General features: G+C 38.6%; 1 protein-coding gene across 12 annotated transcripts in view; it reads left to right on the top strand.

Annotated features, from left to right (window-relative positions):
- The window catches only part of FILIP1 (filamin A interacting protein 1), a 223,104-nt gene extending 212,727 nt beyond the window's left edge, over positions 1–10,377 (top strand). For 11 of the 12 annotated variants that reach the window (XM_081530782.1, XM_081530793.1, XM_081530791.1 and 8 more), the window contains one exon: positions 9,860–10,377. In XM_081530782.1, the coding sequence (XP_081386908.1) occupies positions 9,860–9,900 (41 nt within the window). In that variant the 3' untranslated portion in view covers positions 9,901–10,377. Of the gene's footprint in view, positions 1–7,189; positions 7,255–9,859 lie in introns of all 12 variants that reach the window. The other variant, XM_081530792.1, reaches the window with a different exon arrangement.
- The last annotated feature ends 4,337 nt before the right edge of the window (positions 10,378–14,714 follow it).

Raw genomic sequence — 14,714 nt, 5'->3', positions numbered from 1 at the left:
GTTAAAATATCAGTCAACTCTGAAAGACCATGTGGCACCCCGCATCTGTGACCTGGCTCCTGACCGCCCCACCCTGCCTGCCCCCCAGCTGAACTCCCACCCCAGCCCACAGAATGCCTTGCAGAGCAGCCAGCTCACCTTGCCTTGACTTGCTCAACTTGCTTCCTCTGCATAGGAAGCTGCCTTTTCTCCAGCATCTCCTGCAGGTGGTTCTGTCTTTCTCTCTCTAAAATCTCTTAAAAGCATCGCCCTCCATGAAGGCGTGGCGGTGGCACCTGGTGGTTTAGTCACGAGTCTCGTCACAGACAGACCATTATTTCAGAATCTAAGTCAGGATTTAAAGCCTGTCCTTTTTTTTTTTTTTATGGAAAATGTTGTAAACAAAACAAAACTGGGCACTTTACTGTAGAGGAGAAAACCAGCAGTTGAAGGATGGCTAGGAGTTAGAGAAGAGAGAGGCGTTCTTGCTTCCTCTTTGGTCTGCAGTACAAACCTGTGAGAGTGACGGGGAGGATGCCAACCCTTCATGCCTAAGAAAATGGAGGGAAAGACTGGGTGGAATTGGGGGAAAATCCAAGTGCTGCCATTCTGGGTGGTGTAAGTTACTTCTATTTCCCTTCAAAGGCACAGTGGCAGGTGGTCGCTGTTCAGTCGCTAAGTTGTATCTGGCTCTTTGTGACCCCATGGACTGCAGCACACCAGGCTCCTCTGTCCATCACCATCTCCCGGAGTTTGCTCAAACTCATGTCTATTGAGTCGGTGATGCCATCCAACCATCTCATCCTCTGTCGTCCCCTTCTCCTCCTGCCTTCAATCTTTCCCAGCATCAGGGTCTTTTCCAAAGAGTCCGCTCGTCCCATCAGGTGGCCAAAGTATTGGAGCTTCAGCTTCAGCATCAGTCCTTCCAGTGAATATTCAGGACTGATTTCCTTTAGGATGGACTGGTTGGATCTCCTTGCAGTCCAAGGGACTCTCAAGAGTCTTCTCCAACACCACAGTTCAAAAGCATCATTACCATCGCAGATAATGGATTCAAAACAAGGAAGACTGGCAAGTTCTCACCTCTGAAGCCATCATGTGTGTGAAGAACTAAGGGGACCTGAGAGCTTCTTCTGAAGTATAAACATACTTGAATGAATTACGAATGGCTCATTCTTTCTGACTCCCCCAGAGGGGCTCAGGAAAGAAAAGGTTTCAGGTGATTTGTCATGCTCTTTAGTTTCATGCTGGACCCTCTAACATAGATCAGAGAGGCTATCCTTTTAAAGGACTAAACAACACCACCATTGCAGGATTCAGACTGCAGATAGTTATTAAGGTGACCAGGAAGAAAAGGTGGATTGCTGAACAACGGACATAGGACTGGCCAGAGATCAGAGGAAGGCGGTGTAACCTTTGGCAAACCACTTCACTTTGGCTTATGGCTTACCTTTAGCAATTATCTGTTATGATTCTGACATTCCTGCTTATAGTGATAATATGATATGCTTCACTCTTGTTTAGTAATCAATTTAAAAGATTCTGTTGTAATGCTTTACCTAAAAACTAATAGTTAATTGCTTACCCAGTAAAAATAGTTTTGACCTCTTTACTCGTGTTAATACTATGTATGTGTTCAGTTCAGTCGCTCCGTCGTGTCCGACTCTTTGCAACCCCATGAACCGCAGCACACCAGGCCTCCCTGTCCATCACCAACTCCCAGAGTCCACCCTAACCCATGTCCATCGAGTCGGTGATGCCATCCAGCCATCTCATCCTCTGTCGTCCCCTTCTCCTCCTGCCCTCAATCTTTCCCAGCATCAGGGTCTTTTCAAATGAGTCAGCTCGTCACATCAACTGGCCAAAGTATTGGAGTTTCAGCTTCAACATCAGTCCTTCCAATGAACACCCAGGACTGATCTCCTTTAGGATGGACTGGTTGGATCTCCTTGCAGTCCAAGGGACAATCAAGAGTCTTCTCCAACACCACAGTTCAAAAGCATCAATTCTTTGGCACTCAGCTTTCTTTATGGTCCAAGTCTAACATCCATACATGACCACTGGAAAAACCATAGCCTTGACTAGACAGACCTTTGTTGGCAAAGTAATGTCTCTGCTTTTTAATATGCTGTCTAGTTTGGCTGTAACTTTCCTTGCAAAGAGTAAGCATCTTCTAATTTCATGGCTACAATCACCATCTGCAGTGATTTTGGAGCCTAGAAAAATAAAGTCAGCCACTGTTTCCCCATCTCTTTGCCATGAAGTGATGGGACCAGATGCTATGATCTTAGTTTTCTGAATGTTGAGCTTTAAGCCAACTTTTTCACTCTCTTCTTTTACTTTCATCAAGAGGCTCTTTAGTTCTTCTTCACTTTCTGCCATAAGTGTGGTGTCATCTGCATATCTGAGGTTATTGATATTTCTCCTGGCAATCTTGATTCCAGTTTGTGCTTCCTCCAGCCCAGCGTTTCTCATGATGTAGTCTGCATATAAGTTGAATAAGCAGGGTGACCATATACAGCCTTGACATATTCCTTTTCCTATTTAGAACCAGTCTGTTGTTCCATGTCCACTTCTAACTGTTGCTTTCTGACCTGCATACAGGTTTCTCAAGAGGCAGGTCAGGTGGTCTGGTATTCCCATCTCTTTCAGAATTTTCCAGTTTATTGTGATCCACACAGTCAAAGACTTTGACATAGTCAATAAAGCAGAAATAGATGTTTTTCTGGAATTCTCTTGCTTTTTCAATGATCCAGCAGATGTTGACAATTTGATCTCTGGTTCCTCTGCCTTTTCTAAAACCAGCTTGAACATCTGGAAGTTCACGGTTCATGTATTGCTAAAGCCTGGCTTGGAGAATTTTAAGCATTACTTTACTGGCGTGTGAGATGAGTGCAATTGTGTGGTAGTTTGAGCATTCTTTGGCATTGCCTTTCTTTGGGATTGGAATGAAAACTGACCTTTTCCAGTCCTGTGGCTGCTGCTGAGTTTTCCAAATTTGCTAGCATATTGAGTGCAGCACTTTCACAGCATCATCTTTCAGGATTTGAAATAGCTCAACTGGAATTTCATCACCTCCACTAGCTTTGATCATAGTGATGCCTCCTAAGGCTCACTTGACTTCACATTCCAGGATGTCTGGCTCTAGGTGAGTGATCACACCTAGTATGTGTAATGGATAGAATTGCAAAGTCAAGGACTATTTAGAAATGAGTCAGACTTTAGAAGTCAACAGATAACTATCCCTCTTATTAAAGATGAAAACAAAAACAAAACAAAAAACCCCTCAAGGCTTAGAGTGTCTGTCTTCTCGATGATGAAGCCAGGGTTTCAGTTTCTTCCAGTACCTTATTCATGATTTCATATGATGAAAGTACCCCAAGTGAGCAAAGTGTATATTCATCTATAGACAAAAATACCCACTCAATAGGCCAAAATAATATTTCCAAAGGTTTTGAAATATTGAGCTATCTTCATGGAAACTCTTGGGACTTCCCAGGTGGCGCTAGAGGTAAAGAACTTGCCAGCAATGCAGCAAATACAGGTTCAATTCCTGGGTTGGGAAGATCCCCTGGAGGTGGGCACAGCAACCCACTCCAGTATTCTTGCCTGGCGAATTTCATGGACAGAGGAGCCTGGCGGGCTGCCGTCCATGGGGTTGCAGAGTCGGACACGACTGAAGTGACTTAGCACAGTAGCACAGCCTAGCAAGTGGTAACTCTGTCTGTGTTAGAGTTCTCAAAGCAGCACTTTGATAAATATTGGCCTTATCTAAAAATCACAGCTGCCACTCAATTTTCACACATAATGTTATATTCCATGCCATCCTATGATCAGTTGTAGACTTATGTCAACCTAAGTTGATCTCAGCACCCAGCATCTAGCACCTGTGTCCAAAGGGTGGAAACTGAGCACACTTGGCTCAGGTGCTGCACTGGTTTCCAACCATTTATTTTTGTTTACAATTAATGTTACCTATCGGATAACGGGGCTTCCCAGGTGGTGCTAGTGGTAAAGAACCCGCCTGCCAATGCAGGAGATATAAGAGATGCAGTTTCAATCCCTGGATCAGACAGATCCCCTGGAGGAGGGCATGGCAACCCCCTCCAGTATTCCTGCCTGGGAAATCCCATGGACAGCGGAGCCTGGTGGGCTACAGTCCATAGGGTTGTAAAGAATTGGTCACGACTGAAGTGACTTAGCAGGCACGCATGCATGGGATAACCAATTCCGATTTATTTGTATCTGGGGAACAGAAATCTGTGTGAGAGAGAACAACTAGCTTGCCTGAAAAAGAAGCTACCAGTCATAACTGTGATGATTAGTAGCTCCTGTCACCTAGGAGCAGGGAGGGGATTGGGGAGGCGAGGACTTGGGCTGATGATGGAGTGGGAAATGTTCTGGAAGGAAGCAAATAAACTCTTACGTGGTTGAGAAACCTCCAGAGACTTTGTATCATCTGCTTCAAAAGTTTCCTGAAACAAATGACAGAACTGATTAGCGGAAGTGTTTTTAATTAGTTGAGCTGAATCCAAAAGAAGGACTACAAGTCCAAGTCCACAGAGGAAGTTTATTGGACTTCCTATTTAAAACAGATGTTTCATCAGAACTCTGATTAATGTCTGAATGTGATAATAACAGGACTGAGTACTGAAGCAGTTTATTAAAATAAATCTTAAAAGTAAACAATATCCAGGCAGTCCTACTTCTAAAAGGTATAGAGAATTAGGACATTTTTGCAGGAGGACAAATCCTCCTGCAGGCAGCAAGTTCAAAGCTGGGATTTGGTAGAAGGAAACCCCAGAAAGAAGGAAGAAGGTAGGAAGAACAGTGGAGCCCTAAGCCAGTGCCGCGCTCTCTAGGCAGATCCCCTGGGAGCAGGGGCCATGGAACAGGGGAACAGGCCATCCACCGGCCAAGTTGATGCAGAAACCAACAGAAACTGTTTCCTGTAACTTAGCGTGCGGTTTCCTGTGAATGAAGCAGCCCTTCTTTACTGATGCAAAGTCCTGCTACAAATCGAACTTTTGCTCTGTTTTGTCTCTGGTGGATGAGTTTGGAGGCTTTCAAAGTGATGTGGTCTCATTTACTAGAGCTGATTTTTAAAATTTAGAGCTCGATGGTTCTCTTGAGTTTGGCAGAGCATGAACATAGGCATTGTTCAGGAGGAAGGCACTGACCCTGCAGGGAATACATCTTTCTTACTCCTTAGCTGAAGGGGCTCTCCTGGGAGGAATTAGAATTTAATTTGTTGTCAGGTTGCCCCACTCTAGCACTCAAGAGACATTCTCCCCCAGATTTCCCCCCAATCCTGTCTTGTGTATACAGCCTTGGATCTCAAGTCATCTGACTGGCCAGGAGTTTTGGGGATACCACCCATCGAGGATAAATAAGTCATGCTTGTGAGGACAGAAGTGTAATTAGGAATTGACAAAGGTCCATATAGTCAAAGCTATGGTTTTTCCAGTAGCCATGTATGGATGTGAGAGCTGCACCGTAAAGAAGGCTGAGTGCCAAAGAATTGATGGTTTCAAACTGTATACTGGAGAAGACTCTTGAGAGTCCCTTGGACTGCAAGGAGATCAAACTGGTCAATCCTAAAGAAAATCAACCTCAAATATTCATTGGAAGGACTGATGTTGAAGCTGAAGCTCCAATACTTTGGCCACCTGATGCAAAGAGCCAACTCATTGGAAAAGACCCTGATGCTGAGAAAGATTGATGGCAAAAGGAGAAGGGGATGACAGAGGATGAGATGGTTGGCTGGCATCACTGACTCCATGGACATGACTTTGAGCAAGCTCAGGAAGGTGGTGAAGGAGAGGGAAGCCTGGCGTGCTGTAGTTCATGGGGTCAAGAAGAGTTGGACACAACTTAGCATCTGAAGAACAACAACAACAATGCATCCTTTCCATGGAAGTCATTTAACAGCTAGTGTAATAAAAGAATGAATTCATAGGGCACATCATTTCACAATAATATCATGAGAGCAAACAATGCATTTAATGTGTTACCTGAAGTTTCTTAAGAAAGAAACCTCATGATAACACTTAGAGAAATATATAATGGAAAACGTCTGTAAGTTCTTTGATCAACTGTTAATATAAAATTATATGTAAGAATCCAATGAACCCATGTGTATATGTTGATTAAGATTTAGAAGTCTTGTTCTTCTTTCAATTAGAAAAATGGAAATTGTTATTAAATACCTATACATCAGAGAGCCCCAAATTGAAGTGCTTTGCTCTTTTGAGTTTCCTGATAGAGGCTGAACTCTGGCCTTTGGTCCTCTATTTGGGTCTTATTCTGAGTTGAGGACAGGATCGAAGATAAAGTAAGATTTGCTGACAGAATTTATAACTTCAATAAAGTTTATAATATTATCTTATCATCCTAAATCATAAAGAAACAGGAAGGGACTTGGAAATCCCACCTTAAAAAAACACACAATTAGTGGTACTAATCCCTAAAGCATTTTTATTTTATGATTATTATTTTTTTTGCTAGCAACCATGGACTCCTTCTGAATCAGACAGCTTTGCTGTGTAATGAGTCACCTCAACAGTTAATGCCTTAAAACAACCTTTTTAAAAATTTCTCACGAGTTTGTGCATTGGCTGGGCAATTCTTATCTGAGTCAGCTTATAGATTTGCGGAAAATGTAGATAAAAAGCAAACAGAGATTTAATAAATATCTTTAATAAGTTTCAAATGATAAAGTCACTGTCATATAGATCTTGTCTCACTATATTTAGAAGCAAAGTGAAATATGCCCCTACTTATATAAGATAAAATGACTTAGGTTTAATTGTATTCCTTTAGCTAAATTGTACATACAGAAATATTAAACATCATCTTTTATTATTAAGTTGAATTAAATAAAATAAGCTCTCTTATTTGGTGTTATCAAGTATTTTTGAGATAGTCCTTTTTAGTAACACAATCTGATTAATAGCATTAATATATAATACCATGCATGGATTACCAGTTTGTTACCTTAAAAATAATAAAATATAATGGTCCAACCAAGACATTGTTTCTATATATAGACTCTTTTGCCATATGTATTTTTACCAAATACTAATTCTGAAAAATCTATTATTATTATCATTATTTTATTGGAGTACAGTTGATTTACAATTTTGTGTTGGTTTCAGGTGTACAGCAAAGTGAATCTGCTTTATTTATATATATTTCCACTCTTCTTTAGATTCTTGGATTCTTTCCCCATAGAGGCCATTGCAGAGTTTTGAAGAGAGTTCCCTGTGTTGTACAGTAGGCCCTTTTTATTTATTTTATATATAGTAGTGGGTCTGTGTTAATCCCAATCTCCCAATTTACCCCCCCTCCCCATTTGCCCATTGGTAACCATAAAATTGTTTTCTATATCTGTGACTCTATTTTTGTTTTGTAAATAAGCTCATTTGTATCATTTTTTTAAAGATTCCACATATAAGTGATATGATTTGATATTTATTTTTCTGTCTGACTTACTTCATTCAGTATGACAATCTGTAGGTCTATCCATGTTGCTGCATATGGCATTATTTTGTGCTTTTTATGGCTGAGTAGTATTCCATGGTATATACGTACCACTTTTTCTGTATCCATTCCTCTGTCAGTGAATATTTAGGTTGCCTTCCATGACCCAGCCATTGTAAATAGTGCTGCAATGAATACTGGGGTGCATGTATCTTGAAAAGCTATTATTATTACAGAGACTATAAAACTCTAGGATTAGGAGAAGATAACTCTAGGAATTTAGAAGTTTGCACACTCAAGGGGAGAGAAGAAAGTAACACAGCAAAACAAAATATTAGTCCCGCCAGGGACTTGAGAGAGAATTTCTGATACCCTCATTTTGTAGTGAAGAAACAAGGCAAACACATACTGAATTACATCTACAATGAGAACAGTTCTAGATTTCACTCTTTGAAACATATATTTCCTGTAGTCTCTTAGGGGAGGCAAATGGGGAAGATACTTAGATTCTGTTAGGGAGGTCTGAGACCTGTGTGTTTGTACTCTTTGAAAACTACTTTAGAAAATTTAAAAAAGAAACTGTTGAGTAAGAAATAGCATTTTAATTTTTAGATTAAAAAAGAGACTCTGATTTTTAACTACATAATATTTTATTTAGTGTTTTTAGTCTTTACCTGAAGAATTTTAATTCATTTTTAAGTATTGAAAAAAATTGAGGCTAAGAACAACTTTCAAAAGACAAACTGAGCTAATGATTTTTCCGAGTTTCTGGTAGAGTGAAAAATCACATATATATCTTAAAAGTTTTGCAAAACATTCATAACTAATTACTATTAAGTATATAAAACATTTATGTATTTCATTTTACTTTGCTTGTCTGTTTATCCCAAATTCAATTCGGAAAGGTCAAGAGACGGAGTGGAAATATCTCCACCTAGTGGTCAGTGTGAAGTAAACCTCTAGGTCTACAACATCGTGTGCTTCAATTAATGTTTGTGAGCATACCGCATGCTCAGTAGCTAAATCGTGTGGACTCTTTGCAACCCCGTGGACTGTAGGCCACCAGGCTCGTCTGTCCATGGGATCTCCCAGGCCAGAATACTGGAGCGGGTCATTTCCTTCTCTAGGGGATCTTCCCAACCCAGGGATTAAACCGATGTCTCCTGCATCTCCTTCTGGCAGGCAGAATTTTTACCACTGAGCCACTTGGGAAGCCCGACATTAGTTGACAGGGAGGCAATACATTTTTCAGGCAGAGGAACCATTTGAGGCTTAGTTATTTCTTTCCTCCGCTCTTTATAATCGCAGCAAAGGCAAAATCATGCTTCATTTTGCTCACAACGTAGTTCCATGCCCAGCAGTGCGTGAGTGCTAAGTGGCTTCAGTCATGTCCGACTCCTTGCGACTCTATGGACTAGCTTGCCAGGCTCCTTTGTCCAGGGGTTTCTCCAGGCCAGAATACTGGAGTGGGTTGTCATGCTTTCCTCCAGGGGATCTTCCCCACCTAGGGATCAAACCGCATCTCTTACGCCTTCTACATTGGAAGGTAGGTTCTTTACCTCTAGGGCTACCTGGGAAACCCATGCCAAGCAGTGATGGGCATATATAGTAAGGCCTTAATGACACCATGAAAAAAAAAAAGATACATGTTCACAAAGGCATAAAGGTTAAAAGTGAAATAAATCAAATAAATACAAATATTACACACTCGTGGTTGGTACTGTTCTAATTACTATCTCAATCTATTTTTATTTACTTTTATAAAATGAATTTAGGTTGAAAAGCATATGCAGAATTATAAAGCATCTTCCCAGGTGGATTATACAAAAAGAAGCAGAGACAAGAATGAGTCATCTGTATGTAGGGACTTCTTGGGAATTAATATTATTTATAATAATATAATATAAATATTATTATTTATTCCTGAGAATAAAGATAAATATTATTTAGTGACTTCCTGGGAATAAGATAAATATTTCCTTATTAAAATTCAAGTCCACACACATAAAAAAATAAAAGTATGTGACTATCATTCAGAACAGAAATTCTAGGAAATGGTCTGGTTTCCATTATGCGACCCGTCTATAGTCATTACTGTCTTCTTGTTCAGGGCTTTCCTTGGGTAAAAACTGATCAAATATTGTTAGAATATTAGACGTGGTTTCTAAAAGGCTTTAAGAATTTTAGACGTAGATCTCCGATGTCAATATAAAGAAGTCACCCAAGAACAGGACAGAACTTCCAGAGAAGCTACTGGGCTCATGCACCTGTTTTTGTTTGTTTTGTTATTTAATGCCTATGGTCTATTAGTGAAATGATAACGGTGTTGACCCTCACGTAAACTACTGATGTGAGTTTCAGTCTAATTGAAAATGCTGTATCTTTCTTCTCTTTATAGAAAGCATCATCATCCACCAGTTACGTATGAACTCAAGATGAAACGGTAAACCAAGCACATACTGGGTGTGCGTATTTCCTCTGAATCCCTGTTGAATGGATAATGTATCTCCAGCCCTCCACCATCACTAAGGTCCTCCATGCTACTGATCACTACTGGAAATAATTTCCTACTTCCAGTGAATTTTTTTTTTGAGGGTATAAACGTAAAAACTGAAAATGGTTTTGCTGATAATATACAAATAGGTATCCAGAGCAATTCAATCTTTGTGTCAAATTTCTCTTCCTTTGGCAAAGCTTTCAGGTCCACGGGCACATGCTGTGTAACTTATTTTTATAATACACTTTGTAATGTGATTATTTTTTCCTAAAGTGTTTCCTTCTTCACAGTCTATGGCACATGTATTTGTAGACTACACTGTCAGTTCCCCAAAGTATTGGTATTGGTGCACTCAAAATCGTAAGCTCCACTTCTTTTCTTCCATCAATTTGCTATTCCTGAAAAAAAAGAAAAATAAAGTGCAACACTCGATATATTTCCTGGGGTAAATTCAAGAGGTAAAACCAAAGGAGGTCACGGAAGGTCTGTTATTATTGTTTGTACAATCCTCTGGTTCTGATCATGGTTCACCACTAACAAACAACACTGTGATTTAAGAGTTTAATTTTAAATACTTCAGCCAGTTTCTTAAAGTTGCTCTTTCTGGTGTTCTGTGCCCAAAACCCTGGATGGATTTGTTTTCATATGGAACAAATTAATAGAAGGAGCTGTGTGAGTTTTACCAGTAAGCCTTAAAGGAACAGCTTTTACTGACAATTCTATTGTATTTCTGTTTGCATTATGTACTTACACGTACAGGATGTATAATAAGGACTGTGATATTAGATTATTTCTCACAATCTATCCAAATGAAAGCAAAAACTGACCTAGACACTATCAGCATCTTTTTTAAAAGTGGCAAAAGAAATCCCAAGATACGTAAACATTTTTCTTGACAGTTAGGATTTGGACACGTTTTCATAATCCTCCATAGGTTAGATAATATATTCTTTAAAGACTCAAAGCACAATATGCATTAATCAAATCTCAGTGTCAGACCTGCTGTTGAATTTAGGTTTATGTGAAAATATGCATCAGAAAACTACTTGAAACTCTAATAGTGTAGGTTTTTTTTAAAAAAGATTTTGTTAATATGGACACGTTTTCAATAAGGTCTTTAAAAAGATAATTTTGAAGACAAATGAGGAGTTGACACATCAGTTTCTAGGAGCATAAATCATGTATCATGTCACTTTATTGAGATTAAAGAAAGAATGCTTGTTAGCATCACAAGGATAACTAGAAAGCACACAAGTAACGCTATTGGCCCATTTCTCTGGTCCACAACTTTACCCAGGTTCCTGAGGCCATGAGGGGAATGCACACTGAATCTATGGAACAGAAACACGAGGTTTTAAGGTACACCTTGTGGAATTAGCAAATCACATTCAGTAGGTATTAAAAATTAAATAACTGTATTTTATGTAAAATTAGCTATGAGTTTTGTAAGTAAGAGAAATGCTACAGTAGGTTTGTCTTAGCATGAATGATTGTGAACGCATCACAGACATGCAGGGTTTTCATTACTGATTAATGAAACTAGAGTGTGTATGTGTGAAGATTTTAAAAGTTGTTGTTATGGGTTTTGATTTCTGAAAATGTTTCTGAACTGGCCATTTCAGTGAGAAGGGGGTTTTATTTAGTATTGCTATAATTTTCAACTCACAATTAAATTCCCTATTTGCCAATGCTTATACTTCTGATGGCAAAAATATTCTGATATACCACAGAATTTATTTTGAAGCAAATAACTTTCTTAACTTGTGGGAATTTTATTACACAAAGAATGAAAAGGCTAGAAGATAGAACTTTAAATACTACTTGACATTAATTTAAAATATTACAAATAACTTATGTATATTTGGATCTAAAGATTTTGTTTCTCCTGCATTTATAATGAAATTTGTAGAGGAGGATGGTGTGATCAGGGCAACTCAGATGGTTGCTCTTTTCTGCCCCTGCTATGATTAAGTCCTCTCTTTAAACTTTAATGGAATGTGAGTGACAGATGAGTAAAATTAATCTAAATTAATAAAAAATTGTCTGACAAAAATAATAGAATATTAAAAATGATTAAAAATAAATAAATAAATAAAAAATAAAATAAAAATGAATAGAAAATAAACACAGAAGTCTTTATCTAGTGAATAAACAAACAAGATCATAAGTAGTCATACTCCAATGAAAGTGTGAAAGCGTTAGTTGCTCAGTCGAGTCTGACTCTTTGTGACCCCATGGGCTGGAGACCACCTGGCTCCTATGTCCATGGGATTCTCCAGGCAAGAACACTGGAGTAGGTTGCCATTCCCTTATCAACATCCAACTGAAAAAATTGCCCCCGTGTTCAATCCTGGCACCATCCCAGGCTCACATAATTTCTATATATTTTATTTTAGTAAAATCTCCAATCATCAGTATGAATGACAATCCATTTTGAATGGAATAATTATGTTTTCTGAAGCAGAGTCATAGTCAGTGTTTCCAGATTAAGGGGCATAGTTGAACTAACTCATTATGTTGCCCTTTTCTCTTTGATAGGAGAATGTGTTCTGAGACTATTGATTACAAAGATTTTTTTCAAGTATTTCATAAAACATTAAGGTTTGATGAAGTTAGTTGTAAATAGTCCAGATACCAGATGCCTGGAATGGTCACAAAATGTGAAGAATTGTATCTTAGGATAACCATTTGAAAAAAAATCATGATGTGGAATATATAGCTTAAACATTAACAGAAACACCAACATACTGAAGTAACTCACAGCTTCTAAAAACCAGTGACAAAGGAAGTATAAAATGGTGTGTTAAACAATGTAATTAATATGGTTGTGCCTTTTCTCTTTATACTGTGGTTGAATTTTCCTGGAAATAAATTAAAAGTGTAGCTAAAGCAGGGTGTGTTTATGAATTTGATGAGCAACAATTTTAAAAACACCAAAAATGCAAGATGGAAGTTTTTTAAAAAACCATCTGGCACCTGAGGCATATATGCACCTCTGGACTCCAGTGCTATGCCTCTGCTAAAAATATTAATTAGAAGGCAAAAAGGAAGAACAATAAAAATTGCTGTAACGAATTCATAAAAGTGGGGAGAGTTTCATGGAATTATTTTTGCTTGCTGACCACTGAAATTTTTATTTTCTTAAATTTTCAGCATTTACTACATAACTGATGAAAACTGTGTTTGTTACCTAGAGAAAATGTCATATCTTCATAAATTTAGACAGAAATGTTTATCGGTGCCATGACAAGATTCTTTTTTTTTTTCTGGTGTTGTTTTCTTTTCGTTTGTTTATGTTATTTTGGTAATTTTACCTCACCATTCACAGATTTTGTCATTTGAACAATTCAGGTCTGTATTTATTTAGATTTTTGCTTTCAAAATATCAGATGTTAACTTTTCCAATATAAGAGATTTATAATGTGATCAAATACTCTTAGAAGTCTTGCAGGTTTAATGGATTTTCGAAAGCAAAAGATTGCATTGAGAAGTTTGTGAGCTGCATTCTATTTGCACAGCATTCTCAATTTTGTCTCCTTTAAGTTTTATTAAATCCATGAAAAGCTTATTATTTTTCACTACCGCCAGGTGAATTTACGGATATACTTGCCTTTTCTATGAATGTAATATCCTCCTTTCATTTTTTCACAGGCTATTAAAATTACTGAACCAATTAAGACATCCTCTGTGTTATTTCCCAAAGCCAACTGTGTTTGTCAAAATCTCACCAGGGTGAGAAAAAAAATAACGATTGTGATACAAAAGCATTTGTGCAATATTCTTTTTTGAATTGGAACGTAATAGTTATCAAATTAAAATCATTTAAAATGAGTATTTGACCTTCTTTTTACTTAAAATTGTTTGCTTTAAAATAGTTTTCCCTTCTGCATTTCATATTTTCTTTAAAATATGGTGTTTTTCAGTGTGAATAAATAGAAGTCAAATAGCAAATCTCCCAAAATGAGAGAGGCTTTTTTTCTGAGTTACATCATGGTTTGATTCCTTAGTGAGATGAAAGCTGCAAGACACCAAGAGATGCAACTGGTTACAGGGTTTCCCTTGTCCATTAGCCTCCCCCAAATGCTTTGTCGATCCACATTCAGATACTTCCCCACTGCCTGCCACTGTCTGTCTAAAGGTAGATTGCTCGGTCGAGCAAATGCTCCTGAGGTTTTGCCAGCAACCAGCAGCCCAGCCCCCACATGGGCAGCTGGATAATGGTTTCAGCAAAGTAGGGTGGGGATGACGATGAGGTTGTGCTCCGATCTCTTTATTTGCCAGCCTTGTGCCAGAAATGGTGGTCCATTGCTATAGCCAGTCTGAAACTTATCTTTGTTTTGAGACAAAGGAATGGGTTTCTCATATTTATTATTTAAAGATACACATATCCAAAAACCAGGCAAGGCTGCTGTCTACACAAAGATGCCTTTCACAGGAAAGCTGCAGATGTTAGGGGTCTTGACCACAAGGACAGCTCTTTGGCTTCTCTTCTTGGAGGTGTGGAGCCCTTTGGTATACGGGGTCTGAGAGCACTTGCCAAAAGACATTATTTCATGACTTCCCGGGAGAAGGGGTCTCAGGCTTTCCATCATATATGCTCAAATGGATTACTGTCTCTGAGCCCTGAGCTAGAGTCACTTTCAATGAGAACAGGTGCTTCCCCCAGATATAGAGAAACCAGAGCAACTTATCTGGGCTTTATGTTTGTTGGCAATAGGACACGCTGCACCATACTCTTTTCTTTTTCTTGAATGTC

The sequence above is a fragment of the Giraffa tippelskirchi genome, chromosome 9, assembly GCF_054371585.1.
Source record: "Giraffa tippelskirchi isolate mGirTip1 chromosome 9, T2T-mGirTip1v1.2.pri, whole genome shotgun sequence".
Lineage (NCBI taxonomy): Eukaryota > Metazoa > Chordata > Mammalia > Artiodactyla > Giraffidae > Giraffa > Giraffa tippelskirchi.
This window is presented reverse-complemented; position numbering and strand designations above follow the sequence as displayed.